The sequence below is a fragment of the Camellia sinensis genome, chromosome 2, assembly GCF_055761805.1.
Source record: "Camellia sinensis isolate YWXY chromosome 2, ASM5576180v1, whole genome shotgun sequence".
In the NCBI taxonomy this organism is placed as follows: Eukaryota; Viridiplantae; Streptophyta; class Magnoliopsida; order Ericales; family Theaceae; genus Camellia; species Camellia sinensis.
This window is the reverse complement of record NC_138962.1, coordinates 54533588-54553639: the sequence shown is the minus strand read 5'-3', so window position 1 is coordinate 54553639 and position 20052 is coordinate 54533588. Positions and strand designations below refer to the sequence as shown.

The 20052-nt window shown below is 30.4% G+C and overlaps 1 protein-coding gene across 1 annotated transcript; it reads right to left on the bottom strand.

Moving 5' to 3' along the window:
- Positions 1-250: 250 nt before the first annotated feature.
- On the bottom strand, positions 251-19361 carry KT2/3 (potassium transport 2/3). Its single transcript, XM_028216618.2, has 11 exons — positions 18861-19361; positions 16556-16774; positions 11141-11299; positions 8571-8628; positions 7272-7589; positions 5816-6055; positions 4397-4714; positions 3343-3531; positions 2730-2805; positions 1614-2198; positions 251-633 (listed from the first exon to the last, which is right to left on the bottom strand). Exons 1-11 carry the CDS (start codon positions 19097-19099, stop codon positions 500-502), a joined length of 2535 nt encoding a protein of 844 aa, XP_028072419.2. The 5' UTR covers positions 19100-19361; the 3' UTR covers positions 251-499.
- Positions 19362-20052: the final 691 nt, after the last annotated feature.

Here is a 20052-nt window from a genome sequence, read left to right as displayed (position 1 = left end):
AAGTTAAAATTCAACCTAAAAGCAAAGTGTTACCCCTTCTAAAAAAAAAAGAGTGAAGTGTTATATCGATTGACAGAAACTATTATCTATTAATGTATAACTCAATTTTATTAAAAAAAACCCAATATCATTCTCAAACACATTGACTTCATCCACTTCATAAAAAAGTAAAAAAAAACTACTAAAAAACCAAATTCCAAACAGGGCCTAAACAAAGTATTGTTGTCCCACGCAAATGAAAAATAGAAAATGAAACAACCAAAAAAGAACTCCCATTGCTTCTGTTAGATGTGCGCAACTGCACATCATGTATATATGTATCTAAATATACAAGAAATACACATAATAAGTGAAGGTCTTTGCTTTATGCAATCCTATATAGTTTCTTGTTTTGAAAGTAATAAAACATTACAAGAAAAGAGGGAGGGGAGGGGGGCCAAAAAAACAGTGACTCCCCTCTATAGAGTTAATTCGTTTTCTAAATAACCTTTTGGTTATATTAAAAAGGAGTTGGGTCTGATGCTTCAACCATGTAAAGCTTATCATTATCTCTTATAACTTCAACGGAGTCAATTTCTGACCCTTGCTCATCTAAAACCAATGCGTTTCTTGCATCAAACCCAAACTTTTCACCTGCCAGAAGCAAAGTCACTGTTAGAAAATAAAAGTCAAATTTGAAATAACTTTGAAACACCGTGGACTTCATTACGAAGATTATATTCGACCAAGATGAATATCATCGGAGTTTTTTTCAACGAATACACAAACAACAAACACCATGTGTCTATCTGAGTACGAGGTGAAAAAACCGATAGTATTCATTGATATATGGCAGACCTATCAATTTGGATGGTTCATTCTAAAGATGTAGAGATGATTAGTGGTAGAAATTAAGTCATGATATCATAAATCAGCATTAGATTAGGGGGATTATCATGCCAAGAGTGGTTACTGTCACCTCTTCTCCATTAGAGTCCCAGCCCAAGCCTAAGGCCAAAACGGTAAAGCGTGCCAAGGCAAAAACCACTGTGACTCAAATTGACACTAAAGACACCGTGCCGATCTCGAGATTGGCAGAGGTTAAGAAAAATGCCTTCACCGTCGAGAAGAAGCCTACCGAGGCCGAGCCATCCGATACTGCTCGGTCAAAGAAGCCGAGGTCCAAAGCCGCAGCAAGCCCAAGTGCTTTCAAAGCCGATGAACCCTGGGCTTATTTTGATACCCTTTTTTTACCTCTACTTATTTATTTTTTGTATAAAGTATAATATACGTAGAATAAGTGAGTAGGAATGATAATTGTTTATACTTGTTTTTTTGCTCCTTTGACACATGATAGAATTGAAATCATTGCTCTAGCTTAACTAAAGTTACAAGAAAAAGTTTATTCCTACAAAATTATTATATAGAATTAATGATCAAAATGATATGACTGACATTTTTAACAACTTAACCCAATTTGATGGGTCTTTTCTTTTAAAGTGATAAAATCAACACTTACTTTAGGAAGCCAACAACATTATTTAAATCCATCAAATGGCATGGAGCAGAAAGAAGAAAGAACAAACTAAAAGTAGATAGCTAGGCTTTTGAAAACTTTAAATGTATATACATACCTGCTATGCTTTTGAGCTCCAAGAGCGAATTTGGCAACCTAATAAGCCTCCCAGCCTGAGTGCAACAACTATCCTTCCTCACCACAGGGTGTCCTCTATATATACTAACTCTTGGACAAAAATGCCCCCCTGATCCTCCCAAGTTCCCCTCTTTCCCTCCTACACCTTGCCTCCTCCTCAAAACCACCTCATTTCGCGGTGACACATCATCGGGGACCATTATCCGGTGCCCTACCTCTCTTTTCTGCAACATTTCATTCAAATCCAAAGACTTGGGAAGCTTGTGCTGATCTATGTTGCCGACATCTGCACCGGCACTCATCACGAGGAACTTGATCATGTCAACATGGTTTTCTGCCACGGCGATTTGCAGAGCTGTTTGGCCATGGCGGTTCTTGGAATCGATGTGCAAACCTTGCTTCAAAAGGTCCTTCATCACTGCGAGATTGTTTCTCTTTGCAGCTGTGCATAGAAGGTCACCAGCTGTGTAGGGATCAGATATGGCAGCGCAGTGGTACAGTATCCAGAATATGGAGTGGTGCTTGGATGATATAGCATCCCATAGTGCTGTGTTGCCTTCCATGTCTGCCATATGTATTAGCACGATATCAAAATAATAATTCAAGATCAAGATCACCCAGAAAAGAAAAGAAAAGAAAAGAAAAAAATTAAAAAAAAGAAGGGGAAGACAAATGCTACCGAGTGCCACTGAGACATTATTTTTAATATCCGAATTGGCATGGAAAGTGTTTCAGAAATAGGTAATAACTGAAAAATGTTTTGGAATCACCAAGTGTTTCGTGTTCAATCCCCTCATCTTTTTTTGTTTGTTTGTTAGTGCCCCAAGGCCAGGGTTTTAAATATCAACGGACAGATTTTGGACTCATCATACCAACATCCACTAATATATCTCAGCCAACAGATTTTGTACTTCAAATACCAATGTTGACCAATTTGTTGGCTGATATTGTACGATATATGACCATATTACTGTTATTTAAAATCATGCCCAGGTCACTCGTTAACCATACCCCAAAAGAAAAAGGGGAAATCTCAATCATATGCATTGTAATTTTGTGGAGGAAATCAAGATGTGACAAGGGCAATTTTATATACCTAGGAGGTGTATGTTGCATGCATGCTTGAGAAGTACCAATACACACTCTTCATGCCCTTTGGATGCTGCAATGTGCTGATGTATAAAAAACAAAATAAAGAACAGCATTATGACCCAAACAAAAGCAACAATATTAAGGAAAAAGGAGAGAAAATAATTGGTATTTTGGCTTTTGTCAGGCTACTTATATCAGATATATTATATAACTATGTCTTGATTCAATTAGGGTTCAAAACAATGGATGCCATCATGCCATATTAAGTGAATTGAGTTTTTACCTATTTCCATTTCTAAGATTCAATTGTAGCGGTCATGTGCAAGCATGCTGAATGAAGTGGCCATTTAGTTCACCCACAAGATAATTTATCCAGGGATGACATATCCCGCACAAGGAGGGCATTTTAGACTTTTTGGTGACAAAAATCTTATCCCAGGATAAGTTGAACATTCCGGGTTAAGTTATCTCAGGTCACAAAATGTGAATCAAATGTAAAACAATTTTATCCTGAGCTAAAATTAACAGTCCCTTTTCCTCCCCCATATCTGTGAATTAAACAAGCTCTAATTTAAGGTTTAATATGTGAGTTGCATACGAAAGAATGGGTGACATACCAGTGGAGTCCTTCCTTGGGAGTCACTGATGTCAGGATCCAACCTAGCCTTGAGAAGCTCGTCAAGAAAGGCAGCATTGCCAGTACCGGCGACAGTAAGCAAGTTGATGGACATGTTTGGGTCTCCATCTTCTTCCCCATCTTCTAGCCATATATCTCCTATTCTCAGATCCTTTAGCTTCTTGTGATGCTGCCAATAGGAACAGGGTTGATTACAATCAGCACTATAATTAGCTTCAAAATCAATTAGTTTGAAAAGTGATAAGAAAATGAATTGTGTAGACCAGATTTACTGTAGGTGACTGACAACATACCAAATTTGAATGTGTAAACAGAAAATTTATTCAAAATTATGTAGCTCCCTATGGAACTTTCACTTTAAAACAAAAAATCATATGAAGATGAATTTATATCCAAAAATATATTGCCACAACATTTTCGTAAGGTTTTTTGTATGATTTTTATGTATAAACAGAGTTTTCCAATTTGAATATACTCCATAGAGTTCATTTTTAACTTTGGATCCCGCTTCTCTCCAGTTGGGAGAGAACAGTGAACCGTCCAATTTGAGTTATGTGGGCTCCTTACAGGACTTACTTTGATGTCTCGATTCTTTCATTTTTTAGCCTCTCGTGTGTTGATCATTCATGAAATAAAAAATTAAAGTGATCTGATAATCGAATCAAATTTGTCTTCAAATATGATGATGGACGCTTTAAGTTTTTGATCTATTTCGTCTATAAAAATATCTAGAAAATTGTAACAATTTCATCCATATCATAGATTTAAACATCTAAAATGAATATAATCCGTATATTTCAAATTCTAAATATTTTTCCGAGTATTTAGCATTGCTCTTTTCCTGGCTTCCTAGCTTTTTCTATCCAAATTTTCCATAATATTTCTACCAAAAACGAAAGGCAAAAAACAAAAAGAAAACAAAACAAAACAAAAAAAGTGCATTTCCCATAATAATATAAACATAACCAATTTTTTACTTGAAATTCAGAATAAACCAAACAAACCTTCCAAATTTAGTATAAGTAGGAACCAACCTGGAGGAAGTTCTTAAACATGGTGATATTATCTTCTTGTTTGGTTTGCATAGCTTCTAAGAGGGCACTGGTTTTTAGCTTCAGGAGTTGCGAAAGGGTCTTGGTTCGGTACATGAAGCCTTGAGGTCTGCAACAGAGAGCTCCAACTTCTCCGAACATGTCCCCAGATTGCAGAGTCCCAACAACTTTCTCTTTTTCGGTGTCGCAGTCGATCATTTCCACCTCGCCTGATACAATGATGTATACATCATCTGGTGACTCATTCTGCAGTATAACGTCCTCTCTGGGTGGAATGTACTCTGCCTTCATATCTGCAACCTGATATCATCATCATCATCATCAAATTCATTATACAAAGCTGGTGATTAACGATTATGTAAAACAATCAGTGTGTTTGGTTTGAGTTTTTTGAATTAAGTTTTTTGAAAATTGAATTTTTTGGTTTTTGTATTTTTTTTTTATTTTTAGTGAATATTTTTAAAATTTTAAACATTTTTTTTTTACTTTTTTAGATGCACCTTACTTAGATGTATCTAAAAAGTAAAAAATTTGTGAAAAAATATTTTTAAAAATTAATAAATACATAAAAATATAAAAAATGTACTGAATTCTCGTATTTTTGGTATTTAGTGAATTTTTAAAAGTTTTTTTTCAATTTGTTTTTTACTTTTTAGGTATATTTATGTTAGGTATGTCTAAAAATAAAAAAAATTGCTCAAAATATTAAAAAAATTCAGTAAAAACAAAAAAATACGAAAAATAAGAAAGTAAAATTTTCTGAAAAGTGTTTTTGAAAAATGATAACCAAGCATGCTGAACATTTTCTGTGCAACCAAGAGTTTAGTCGACATACACAAAACTAAGATAAAAATACTAAGAATGTACATGTTAGCACTATTTTTACATTTTTCATACTTTTCTATAATTTGATTCTATATATGTTCATTTACAAAGCATTTCATGCATGTATCAACCACCAAAGGTTCAGTTTCTGGAGAGAAGATTGAACTATGCTATTGGGCCCTTGTGGGTCCACCACAACTCTATTTTGTGATATGCTTGTTTATTTTTAGGCCCTTATGTGTAGTGTAGGTTATTCATAAAAAAATTAATTGATTTTATAATTCTAGCAATACGATTTAATCACATTTGTCTTGAAAAAATACATGTCAATTTTTCAGGACAAATGAGATAAAATTCTATGACTACAATTATCAGATCACTCTGCCATTTTTTTTTTTATAAATAAAAACTTAAAAAATGAATTGAGCAGATATCAAAACAGGCCATATGGTAGGCCCACAAGGGTCCATCAGCACGGTCCAGTCTTCTCCCAACTGGAGCAAAGCTGGACCCACTGTGAAATTATGTTTCAAGTTTGATGAACTCATGAGATGTATATAATGGTTTGATTCATACCAGAAGCAAGAGAATTTCCCTGGAGACATCCTTGAAGAGATAGACCTTCTCGACTGTTGGGAAAAACAAATGTTGGCGGATGCTTTTGCAAATAGTCTTGGGAAGCTGCTCAATGAGTTGCTGCTGGTTCAAGCTCTCAGCCTTGAACCTCAAACACATGTATCCCAATATCTGCTCCTTCAGCCGAGGCGGCAGTCTATTCCGGCACACAAAGTTTGATGCTGCCTCAATACTATTTCTCTGCCAACATTTAAAAAACAAACAAAAAAACATTAAAATTGTTTCACTACCATGGTAACTACATCTTATTCCAGGGCACTAATGAAAAAAGAAAAAATAAAAAATAAGAGAAGGTATTAATTACACTATTGGTTCCTATGCTTTGTGTTATTTTGGTTCTAACATTGTAATTGTCTCAATTTCATCTTCCTTTTTTTTTTTTGGGGCCATCGGTAAGACATTATTTACATATATTAGGAAAATTACATCAAACTGGGTAATCATAGTTCACCAACACTAATATATCAGCCCAACAAACAGTATCAACCACCAACACAAGAAAGAGCAAACAACCTACAATAGGAGGAAACAAACTCAATACAACAAAGCCTTCATAATGGAGAAGAAATAATCAATCTTTGCATTTAGCAAGGATTGACCTCTGACCTCCTTAAATTTGCTAAAGTGGTCCCCATGACTATTAAGTATTCATCTTCAGAATTAGACATATTTTTAAAATAAAAATTACACCTCAATAAAAAAGGATAAATCAAATACTATCAATCTTCAAATGTATGTGTTGTATTTCATCTTGGTCATCAATATTTCAATTGTGTCAATTATACCCCGCTTTTGTTATAAAATTCGGACAGGAACAGCATTGTGGGCCATTTAAATATTAATTGAATAAGTTGGGGATCATATTAATGCAGTTAAAATACCTATTCCAATTGAGGCAGTTTAAATATCAAAGATCAAATTGACACCCATCCTTTCGGTACCATTTATTCTAAAAAAACAAATCAGTTACAAACACATACTTCAAAAATCAAATAGTGATTACCCTTTTTCGGTTGAGGTATAATTTTTATTCAAAAATACCTTTGATTTTGGTGATGAATACTAACAATGTTTAATTTAATCATGTGTGAATCACTTTAACTAACACACATTTAATACTTGGAGGATAAAATAGACATAATTGAAATGTTGAGAATCATAATGACACACAATACATGCCTCGTGACCTAAATTATAATTACCCAATAAAAAAATGAAACAAAAAGTCTAGGAACATAGAATCGGATCACAGAACCTGACACAACCCTCTTACATGAGGAAGCAAGGTCCCATCTTTTTGTGAGTCCTACACTCATATAAGAGGGTTGTGTTCGGTTTTATAATCCCTTTCTGTGCAAGTAAAAGACCTGAAAATGAAAAGGTTAGCTTAGCTTACGAATTCCATGGTTCGACGAGTGCCTTCAACAACCAAGTTAGTCATGTTGCCAATGAGGTAAGCAGTGAGGCCAAGGTTGAAAAGCATGTAGAAAATGATGAATATCATTTCCATGGTATTGACTGCATGCATGTCGCCGTAGCCGACGGTGGACATGGTGGTCATGGACCAGTAGAGGGCAGAGATGTATCGAATCCAGAGGCTTGTCTCCCTGAAATTTGGAATCACAGATCCAATCCATGTCTTCCCCTGGTGTGGGTATCTGTCTGCTAGCAAGTAGTATAGGCACCCAGCACAATGCACTAGAAACAATGTCACCTACAATACCCAAATCACAAACACAAAACTTCTCATTATGTTCTTTGCACCCTAATCAAAAAAAGTAATGTACATTCTAACAAACTATGTACTCGTATAATTGGATTAATAATATTAAACAAAGTCGAATGGGATGGCCTTGAATCTATAAAAAAAATTCAAATAATGAGTAAGAAAGTGAAAAGAGGAGCAAATCATACAGGATGGACATTAAGGTTGTATTCGGATTTTAGATTGGAGAAATAATTTGTGAAAGAAAAACAGAAGAAAAGAGAGATGTGAGAAAAAAAATTTTCAAGTTATATTTTTTCACCCATAATTTCTTTTACTTTCCTTTTCCTTTCCACAAATTCCTCCCCAAATCAAAAATTCAAACATAACCTTAGGTTTATTGGAATGAAATGATCATGCTTTCTTCCTTGTAAAATAGCAATTCCCTTACAATCCATTTTCCATAATTTTTGTAATGAACTAAATGCGAGAATGAACATCCTGATGGAAGGATCATTTCACTTCACTTCATTCCAAATAACTAAATGTAACATAAGATTATCTTTAATGGTGTGCCAAATTTTATGCCGGTTAAAATTTGGCATTTGAAGCACGAAAAAGCTACTCCATGGGTGTGCCGCAATTATGGCACCATGCATAACAAAATGCCAAACTATGACAGTTTTGACTGGTTGATTTTTGTATAAAATTTATAAAGTTGTCATTTTCTCAATTTCAAATTTTACAATTTAAACACACACAGTATATTGTGAAAACTGAATCATATGGTGGTTATGTCAAAGAATGGCATTGAAACCACTGAAGTAGGATTCTGAAAAGGAGGGGGGGGGGGGGGGGGGGGGGGGGGGGGGGGGAGTCCTTTTGAATTGAAACTATATGATGTTGATATTTTTCTTTGACAACGGAATTTTCTTGACAACCATTGGAGATCCTTTTTGATTAAAGAAATGAGCTTCAAAATTCACTTACAGATAAGAGCCTAGCACATCTGACCCTGAAATAGCTAAATCTGATGTCCTTTTCAAGCCTGCAAGGTAAGTGCCAGTGATGGAATGAGCAAATATTCAGTACCTCAAAAAATGAAATGTGTGAATCTGATTTACAGTGTGTTTCACACACATCAAAATTAAATTTATATCATACAATTTGGCTATATTTGTTTGGACGGATATGACTTTAGGACAATTTCGCCATCATTTTACGTTCGGCTAAGAAAATTGGGGTCTGGACTAACGGACCAGGATCCTCTGCTCTGATGGATGGCACGGTGGTCTTGGTGCGGTTAAACCACGGCATGAAACATCAGTAATGACATAAACCAACAGTTCAGATCTACTTTTAAATTATAGAACACAAAAATCCATCAAAATCCCATATTTTTAGAACGAAAATTAGAATAAAATTTTTTTTAAAAAAAACAACAGCAGTAATTAGAAGTGTAAGAAGCTAAGGCCTATTTAATTGGGCAGATTATAGCATACGATTGGGATAATTAATCTATGGGACTCACATTCTAGAGTTTGGTTGCAATTTTTGTTATTTGAATTACATTCCGATAGACATTCTATTCTATCTAATAAAATTGGTGAATTTTTAAACCTACAACTAATAATATAAAACAAACATACAATTGAGATTACATATTTCCATATGCATCGCAAAACAAACATGAACACCAATCCTACACTAATCCCATTGATTGTTAATCGCCTCACTATTAATCCTACGAATCAAACAGGGCCTTATAGTATAAAATCAGTAGGAGATGCAATTGAAATAACATACAAAAGAAACTTTCCTAAACAAAAACAGAGAGTATCCAAAATCAATAGAAAGTCTTGAACCAAAATGCAGAATTATAAGCTGTGAAGCAACCAATTAAAGTCTAACAAACAGATCAGATTCCATGTGAGATCTAAAATACAAATTGAGAAGAGAAAACAGAGAAGTATCAAATCATCTACTGTAAATTGTAATCATTTTTTATTAAAACCCCCAAAAAATAATAGTAATAAAATAAATAAAAAAATCAAGAAGTTAAAGAATGAACACACAGAAAACCCTAAACCCTATCCCCAAAAAAAAAAAAACAAAAAACGACGAGGTTTCAATGTTTCACCTTTTTTTTTTCCGTTAAACTTCTGTTCTAAAACGACGTAGTTTTGGGCCTTATATTTATGGTGCATCTTCTCGTTAATTTTAGAAAAAATACAGATAGTTTATAATTTTAGTATAATTACATTAATCTGTTTTCATAAAATTAAAGTGATTGAAATTAATATAAATAAATAGTATACAAATATTAGAATAAATAAAAAATACATATGTACATTTGAGTGTAAAATAGATAATAAAATTATTTTTTTTCATTCATATTACTAATAAATTATTGATGAAAAAGATGTATAAATCAAAATTTTAAGAAAACCTAATATAACTATGTCAAAATTATAAAATTTGTTATGTTTTGTTCAAATTTTAAAGAAAGTCAGTTGAACTCTATAATTTAAAAGGAGATATAAGCTGTTGATTTATGTTATTTTTTATGTGTCATGTTGTGGTTTAACATGACAATTTCACAACACTATCAATCACAGCAAAGGATCCTGGTCCCCAGATTAATAATCCACCTAAACAGGAGAATATTGAATTTCAAAAAGGGCAGTAAGATGCAAAATAATAAATTAAGGTGATATTGAAACTAATTGGCCATTTTATCAATCCTTTTTTTTTATTGGAAAAAAAAAAATACTCTGTAGGGACATTACAACATCCACGGATCCTGGTCTCGGGATAATCAGTTGATAGTCAGATTTAACTTAACTACCGAAGCACCCAATGGAGTTCAGCCATGTACTATAGAAAAGGTCAAGTATCGATCGGAGTATAGTGCAAGTTCTCCGAAGAAGGTCAGCTGGACAAAGTCAACATTCTGAGGCACCTAATGGAGCTCAGCCACGTGCTATAGAATAGGCCAAGTATCAATCGAAATATAGCGCGAGTACTTCGAAGAAGCTCAGCTGGACAAAACCAGCATTCCACGCTCCTAGGAGTCAAACCTGACACACCCATATGGAAAGGACTGCCTTCTCCATAAGGCTATCACCCCCGATAGATAGTGCAATTTTATCAATCAATTCTCATAATCTTGGTCAATCTAATCATAAAACATGATATACAAACAAATGGAATTCATAATTCCAAGACATATGGTCTTAGAAAGTACAATTTTATCTAATTAATTTACTTAAATAGACGGCATTTTATAAAACAAGTCTAAAATCAAGATTTATCCACTCAGATTTTTCTAGATGAGTGATTGTATGATAGAAATTAAATTTGTATAATGTGAGGTTTATATATAGAATACATCTGAACTAAATTTGAGTAATTTCTAAATTGATAAGGGTGAATTAGTAGGATTACTAAATTTTATATTTTTGAAATAATTTTAATATATATTGGGATGCATAGTTTTTCTCAAATACAATTGCAATGGCAATAGATCAATTGGGGTATGGTAGTGGAAGTATATTAACCTGGTGAAGAATTGCTTAACACGTCGGAGACGCCAAAATCTGAGCAATCCAAGGAGAGAATAGGAGAGGCCAGAGTGGTGTTTGCCAGTGAACAAGAATGCAAGCGCCTCGAATGGTATTGTTGATGCCACATCCATCAAAAACCATGTTGACATGTACCTATATATTTATTTATTTATATCACAATAATGTCACTCATCAAACAATCATAATATTATTTCTCAAAAAAAAAAAAAATCAATCATAATATTGAATTAATCAAACAAATTCGTAGGTTATTTTGAAAAATTGATTAAAAACTGATTTTTTGATTTTTTTAAAAAAACGTGTAAAAAAACGAAGAGGTGATGTAACTAAAAATAAGTTAAAAACTGACTTTTGACTTTTAACTATATTTCCAAATTAAACTTGTCACCTTCTCTCTCTATTTTGGACTTAAAATTTTTTGTCATTCTTTATTTACAATAATTTTACTGTAAATATGTTGACAGATGACAAAATTTAATATTTTAAGTTTTAAATTAATTTTTTTTTATCTTAATCTACACATTTTAAAATTATATCGTTTTTCTTTCAATGTGAACCGTTAGATTATCATAGCAATGTATTGGAGAAAAAAGAATGGCAGTCTCTCTCTCTCAACACAATTGTCAAATATTGGTCAATGAAATTTTTTATAACCTAGAAATAAAGGCCACTTATTGTGAAAATAAATTCATTATATATGAATTAAAATTAGAGTACTGCTATTTATGACCACTGTTACACCGAAACCAACTTATATGTTTTGAGAAAGCGGTAGTGTTATATATATCAATTAATATGCTAATTGATATTATTCATTGGGAAAGTTAGTTAAATGAATCAAAAAGAAAATCCTATAAGTTTTAAATTTTTTACTAAATAAATAACTAAATGTCTTAAATGTGAGGTCTACACTCATGTGAGACATTTAGTAAAAATTCGATATTTCTAATATTATCCGAATCAAAATGAATAATCTCCAATAACATGTTAAAAAAACAAAAAAACAAAATCCAATTCATTTACGACTCATCCTTGTGGTCCAATGGTAAACATCACCATGTATTTTGATTAAGAACATACATGTCATAAGCCCAAAATAAAAATAAATAAATAAATAACATAGGCCAAAAGGTCTCTCTCTCTCTCTCTATTTTTCAAATCAAATAGTGGTCAAGCAAATTCTCTCCGGCTCAGGAATTGGACTCGTCAAATTTGTGGTCCTCTTGTCACACACCCTGGGATGGACCCAAGGCGAACTAGGTCCAACCATCAACCTTCTGAAATTATAATAGTTTAGATAAGAATATCTTCAATTCATATAAGTTTATTCTACTAATATTTTTTAAAAATTTTAATCACTGCCCTTTAAGATTTTTTTTTCCAATTTTCTAAATTAGAATTTTTTTCTTTTGAAAACTCAAGTATACAGAGCTAACGTTTGTTAGGTAGATCATGTAGTAGATTAAAAAAGAGTAACATTAGGGATCATAAAAAAATATCATGAAATATTTTTTGAAGATTCTACACCTTTAAATTATACACATAATAAAATAACATACACTAATCAAATGAAAAAAAAATTCATAAAATATTTTTTCATATTTTTTCATAATCCTAGGTATTACTCGTTAAAAAATAGTAAGATATCATTTTCTATCATATAAAGATATGCACCGACTTTGTTGTGAGAGAGATGTCTGTGGTCCTCCAGAAGTGGCGTTTATTACTCGCTTTGAATGGGAAGTGTTTGGGTGTGCAACTCCTCAAAGGATGCACACTATATACAAGGAGTATGTAAATTTGCATGAATTTTCTCAAAAATATGTGAGGTATATTATAAAATCGCGTAACTTAAATACAAATTTAGATAAATTAACTTATAAAAATTTGAGAGATTACAACTTAACGTAAGTTCTCACAAATATACGTAAGTCAACTCACAAAATCGTATAAGGGCTATTTTGGGAAGTTGGCTAAAAGTCATTTTTTTTGGTTTGTAGCAAAAGCTAAAAGTTGGCTTTTTTGTCTTTTTTTTCATTTGGGAAGTTGGTTTTTAGCCAACGGTAAAATTACAATTTTACCCTCATGGGTCAAATTGTGTTACATAGGTGAAGTCGTAAATATTTTAAATAAATGGGGGTAGTTTGGTCATTTTATTATGATTTGACATCATAAACAAACATTAATAAAAAAAGTCAAAAGTCACTTTTTACCAACTTCCCAAATCATTTGTCTAAAAAAGCCAAAAGCTTGGTTAAAAGCCAAAAAATTACTTTTTACCATCTTCCCAAAATAAGCCTAACTTAACACAAATTTACGTAAGTTAACCTATAAAATGTGTCATAAGTTCTCATAAAAGTGTGTAACATTAGTTACAAAAATAAATAAATAAATGACATATCATATATATGCCTTGCACACTGAAAAATTATCCGTTTTGAATATAATTTTTGTAAAATTTAGGAAAAAGGTTACTTTGAAGTTGGGACCTTCTTTGTAGTCATGGGGTAATTCATTTCCTTTAGACATAGGTATTGGCATGATTGCCTTCCTTAACCATACCAGGGTGGTCTCATTATTTAAATCTTTACACATGAATGCTCATAATACTTCAGTTGCATCGATTTTGTTTGCTCTCAAGTGGGCTAAACTATCATATTAATTTCTTTATTGATGCCAAATTTTTGTTTGAACAGCCAAAGAAAACTAAGGATATTGAAGCAAGCCTAGCACTATGAATTTTTGATATTTATTTTGTTGTGCAGCACTTTCACTCTTGTAAAATCTTCTTAGCATGTAAAAGTTATCTTTATTCTGTTAGGAGGTTGGCATGTTTTGCAGCATTTTCTTGTATCCCGGCTTATGGAGATTCGCACTTTCCTTTTGACAACGGTTAAGTAATAAAATATTTTACTTTATTTTGATTTTCTTTTCTGCTTGTAACCATAATTAGTTAGTTTGGTAGTATGTTATATGGACTACTATGTACTATTTTATATTTTAATTAAAGTTCTTATTTCACCCAAAAAAAAAAAAAAAACCAGTATGGAAAAAATGACTAGCAACAATGCTATAAATTCAAAATATATATATATATATATAATTTAAATTGTGTAAAGTAGATTTATTGTTAATAGAAATCCACACCACATAAGTTAATTTTTTACCGTACATTCTCTTTAATAAATTTATGAAATTTTTTGTCCGAGTATATATCGTTTTTTGTTGGACAAGTTGTTGAGTGCGTAAAAGCACCAAGGATCCTATAGAGTGAAATTTTTCTAAAGTTTCCTAGAGTACTACATTGTGTGGTTGAGATTTATTGACAAATCACATCAGAAAAATTGATGTGACTTGTCAGTAAATCTCAACCACACAATGTAACACTCTAAGAAATTTTAGAAAAAAATCACTCTAGAAGACCCTTGCTCCGTAAAAGGGACAGATATATCACTTGGAGAATCACCGAAAGGAGGCCAATCATCAGCCCCATTTTAAACCCAAAAAAAAACAAAAGTTATTCTCTCTCCTCATAATTACCAAAATGATAACGTACACCAGCACCTAATCATGTTCCGTTGGCAACATCATTTTTTAATTTAAAAATTTAAAAATTATTAAAAAATTAAATAATTAATAATTTATATTAAAAAATCAAAGATTTTATTTTTTTTTATTTTTTACACATTTTTTCATAAAAAATTAAAAAGTCATTTTAAACATATTAATTTTTTTACATTATATTTTAGTCAAAAAATTAAAAAATTACTAAAAAAGTATGTTGCCAAATTACCCTTAAATGCTATTATTATCTTTTTATGTAGAAATAATTTATTAAAGAACTTTGATAATAAATTATCAATATATGTACAAAATAACAAAATATTTATAATTTGAATATATTTTTCATATAATTTAATTATTTTTACATATTTTAATATATATTTTTTATTTATTTTTCAACACCAATAACACCTTTAAGCGAGTATGGATAATGAGGGTGAAGGGTCACGTAATACTATATATTAAATATTTCATGAAAAACTCTAGAGAATACAATCAACTCATTTAATTTGATAATGAAAAATGTTATGAATTCCAAAAAATCTATCAAATGTTCTATCAAATCTTTAACATGGGTGTGAGACTCATACAAACGCACATGTGTGTGTGAGTCCCACACCCATATAAGAAATTTTTTAAAATATTTAACAAATTATTGAGATCCTTGACATTACTCTTTGATAATTAATACCCAACTGAAATTGTTTCTTATGTTAAAATCGTGACATCTGTCTTTTATGATCGTATATATCATCATAGATTTTAAATACTCAATTAAGAATTTATTTAAAATGAAACTCTTTACTATGTTTTATGTATACCTTTTTTTATTTCTTCCGGTTATTCAACCATATAGCCAAGTCTTTTTTGTTGATTTAGGCTATTTTTTTTTTTTTGGGGGGGGGGGGGGGGATTGGGGAATTTTTTTTATTTTTAAAAATTTAGTCAAATTTTTTCATTTTATTTTTAAGATCCTATAGTCTTTATAAAAAAAATCATAATAATGCAAAATAAATTGGTTTTTGTAATAATCTAAAAAAATTATTTATTGTAATTCTTAACATTTTAATCTAATTTTAATTTAATTATATTTTAGATCACAATTAATCCAAAATTATTAATTATTTACTATAATTTTTAACATGTTAATCTAATTTTAATTTAATTATATTTTAGATCAATTCTTAATTATTACTTATTTTATATTTTATATTTTAGATAAATTCTTAATTATATTTTATTTTTTTTTAGTTTAATTAACATATTAATCTAATTTTAAGTTTTGAGAAAACTGAGGTAAAATTATCTTTTTATTGTATTAATTTCATTTTATTTTTTCAAAAAATCAAACCTATTCGAAAAAATTGTGCGTGATACACTTTCTGTTAATTTGAATGGAAAAATTAACAATGACACTTTAGTCTAAAATTACATGAGAGTTTTCTAACTTATATTTGAACCATAGTGAATAAAGTGCACCAGTCCCAACTCACACCTTTATATATTGTAAAGTGATACAAAAAATTTGATTAAAATTTTGTTTATACATAAAATTACTCCAACCCACACAATTCATTTTATTTGTTTTATTATTATATTTTTATCACATTGACATGTGGATGTCATAATAGCAAGTAATAAGAGTAATGATACGAACTCTAAAAATTTATTAAAATTTTTACCAAATATCTCACATGAGTGTGAAATTCATATCACATGAGTCTCACACTTATGTAAAATATTTAATAAAAATTTTGATCGAATTTTTAAGATCTCTAACATTTTTACAGTAATAATAATGGGAAGTAAAACTAGAAAACTAACCTCAAGGCAATTTTAGTTTGGTCACGAACAAGAAGTTGAGTGATAGGATCAATGTAGGCAACAAAGAAAGTTAAGACAATATCAATGGCGAAGAAGAGATCAACAATGTTGTCGGCGATGAATAAATCTCTTTTTGGATTGGAATTGAGAAAAGCAACCTCAAAAGGGTAAACCCAAGCTGTGTATGCTACCAATCCCACCATTAATGTCTCCCAACACCTGCTCACCCACATCACCATCAAATATATGCTAATTATTACTTATTTTTAGACTATCATTTGGTGTTTAAAATCAATAATTATGCTCTTTCTCAATTGTCGAGAATGGTATGTATGTGACACCATGTAGTACTATGGACTATTAAGTAATTTTGAGACAATTACAACAAAAAAATTAATTAATTCAGGTTTGAATCTTTTAACAAAATAAATTTTTAATTTTTAATTTTATCAATTTAAACTATAATATTTTGATTTATTTTCAATTTAAACCAATCTCTTATTTTTGTTAAGTAAAACCGACGGAAAAAGAATATTTTAGTTATTTACAATGTAGAAATATATAAAATGTCAAAAATATCATTCTCATTGGGTTTAATGACTAAAATATCTATTTTTTTTATCGATTTTATTTAACGAAAATAGGCAAATTATTTATATTGAAAACAACTCAAATGTATAGAGTTTAAATTAAAAAAAAAATAACAATTCAATATTTATTTTGTTATAAGGATTAAACCTTTGAGGTTTTTTTTTTTTGGTGGTAATTTTCCCAATAATTTTTCAACATGAAAAATTAAAATTGAACCCATATTGATCTCTACGCTCATGAAGCATTATCTTAGAGGGTTTCATTTTTCCTATTGTTCCTTGCCTTTTCAATTTAAAGATCTGTTTGATTAGGAAAAGATAAAACAAAATTAGTCAAAAAAACAAATAGGTTTATTGATGCAAAGCAGAAGTACGTGGAGTGAAAAATATGATGGAAAGTGGAAGTAATAGAAAAATATTTAAAAAAAAAAAAATGAAAGTAGAATTTATTTTTTGTATTCATTTGGTTAAGATTGTTTTTCTTTTTTTTCCTTTTTCTCTTTTGTGAGAAAGGAATAACAGTTGGTTTTTTTTCAATTAAAAAAAATCCTAGTATGTTTTGATGGAGATTGAAAATCAAGATATCATAGTGTTATAGATTATACAAAATTTATTATCATTATATTAAATAACTTATAAATCAACACTTAATTTTAAAAACATATTAAGCATAGAAAAAATATAATAAAACTACCTTCACTATATATATTTGGATATATATTCTGTACGGTACGGTAAAAATTAAGAGAGGAAAAAAATATACAACAAAATTAGGAAAAATCTTGGGTATGTATTATAATATAGAAGGGTTTTAGAGATCAAACCTTTTCATCTTTAAAAGTAAAAACTTTATTACAAAAAAACATTACTAGACCAATTTATGTTGTCTTTAAAAAGGCGTCTCAAAAAGTCTTTTTTAAAAAAAATATGTTTAGTGACACTTTTTTAAAAAAATATTACTAATAAATACACGTTTAATGACAAAATATTGTGCCAAAAAGATTAGTGTCTATTTGGTTTGATTTGATTTTTTAAAAATTATTTTTAGATAAGTTTTCGTTTATTTTTAATGAATTTGTTTTATATTTTAATCATTTTTAAAATTTCTTAGATGCATCTAATCAAGATACATTTAAAAAGTAAAATAAATTGGCTAAAATATTTTTAAAAAATCACTAAAAATAAATAAAAATTTGAACAAAATCCGATGTGTATTTTTGTTTGAGTTTTCATTTGTTTTTAGTTTTTATTTATTTATTTATATTTTAGTTAAACTTTTTTATTTTTTAAATGCATTTAATCTTGATTTATCTAAAAAATTAAAAAAAATTTGATTAAAATATGAAAAAATTTAGTAAAGACAGACGAAAATCTGTAAAACAAAAATAATTTATCACTAAAATAAAATAAAAAAATTAATACTTTTAACAATTAAAATATTGTGTTCTTGAAAAGTAATTTCATTCTAAATTTTTGTGTCTTTGTAGTAATAAGTTTGTGGAAATACCCATATTTATATGGGTATATATATAAACACAAATGCATGCTTAAGTGTATATGAATTACACGAAAATTATATGCATGTGTACAAGACAAAAGTAGTATTATACCATACACGTACAACACCTTAATGCATCAAAGTAGTGTAAAAATGGACTTAATTTAACAAAAAAGAAAAGAAAAGAAGAGGATATTGTAGATAGTGTGTGTCTCACCTGTATCTGGAATCCATGGGAGAGATAATCTTGCCATTGGATTCATTCTGGTTCTGATTATACCCAGAAACACCCAAAGGAGGAAGAATAATTTTTGACAAGTATCTTAAATTGAGATCTGTTGTTGTTGTTGTTGTTGTTGATGATGATGATGTTGTTCCATCTTCATAGTTATGTGGCTTCTTCATGTTGGAGGCTTCTTCTGGGTAGATGCTGTATGGGCTCAATTTTACTTCCATTTTCCAAAACAAGTCTCAAAGTATGTTCTTGGATCATTCACCACAATTTTCCACAGAGAGAGAGAGAGAGAGGGTTGTTGGAATGATTAGGAAATGGATTTGGAAGCTGAGGAATATATAAAGCAAAAAGGAGTGAGAAATATGTTTTTGATGATATTTGTGGGTGGTGTGAGAGAGAGAGAGAGAGAGAGTGGGATTCACTGATAATTTTAAAAAGAGAGAGAGAGAAAAAACTTTAAAAAAAAGTCAGAATTTAAAATGTGTGGATGGAATTTATTTTTAAGTATAATATCATATCAAATTTAAACTTGTACAAAAAATTCAAATTATGAATATTTTGAAAAATATTATTTCTAAATACATATACATTTTTATGTAAAGAAAAATATATGGAGCAAAAAGGACTGAACGATAGAAAAGTATGCTAAATATATATATATATATATTTTGAGCCAAAATAGTATGTCATTTTGGCGAAACAATTGTTGTGGGGGGAGAAAGAGGGCAGGTAGTGTGGCCCTTCTCTAGAAGTGACTTAGAGGTGATGGTGTGTAATCTGGTTGAATCGATTTAAGTTGATTGATTTTAAGTGAATGAATGTCTTTCGATGAACATATATAGATGAAATATTTTAAAATTTACGGATACAATTCAGATGATAGATCAACTATTCTGTACTCGTATGAACCCGATTTGCCTGTAGATGAAGTTTTTTTTAAAAAAAATTGCTAACAAGTAACAGCATAGTGGTGTTTTGAAAAGTTAGTAAAAAGCGCTGAAAGCTGGTGTCATGGCCTATTATAAACAAATAATACATATTTTTTTCAAATTATTAGTTATTAGAGATTGTAAAAATTATGAATTATAATTCAAAAAAATATCCAAAATTTGTAAATTCCAAACCGTTAATCCATCCACTAACTCGCACGGCCGGCTCAATCTGCATCCTCTAA

What these genes read in the sequence shown, in the direction of transcription:
- KT2/3 (XM_028216618.2), bottom strand. Translation starts at nt 19,099, where the DNA reads ATGGAAGTAAAATTGAGCCCATACAGCATCTACCCAGAAGAAGCCTCC. An exon ending in GTTAAGCAATTCTTCACCAG is followed by an intron (nt 8,629 to 11,140) that starts GTTAATATACTT and finishes CTTACCTTGCAG; the next exon opens with GCTTGAAAAGGACATCAGAT. An exon ending in CCCAAGGAAGGACTCCACTG is followed by an intron (nt 2,806 to 3,342) that starts GTATGTCACCCA and finishes TTTATACATCAG; the next exon opens with CACATTGCAGCATCCAAAGG.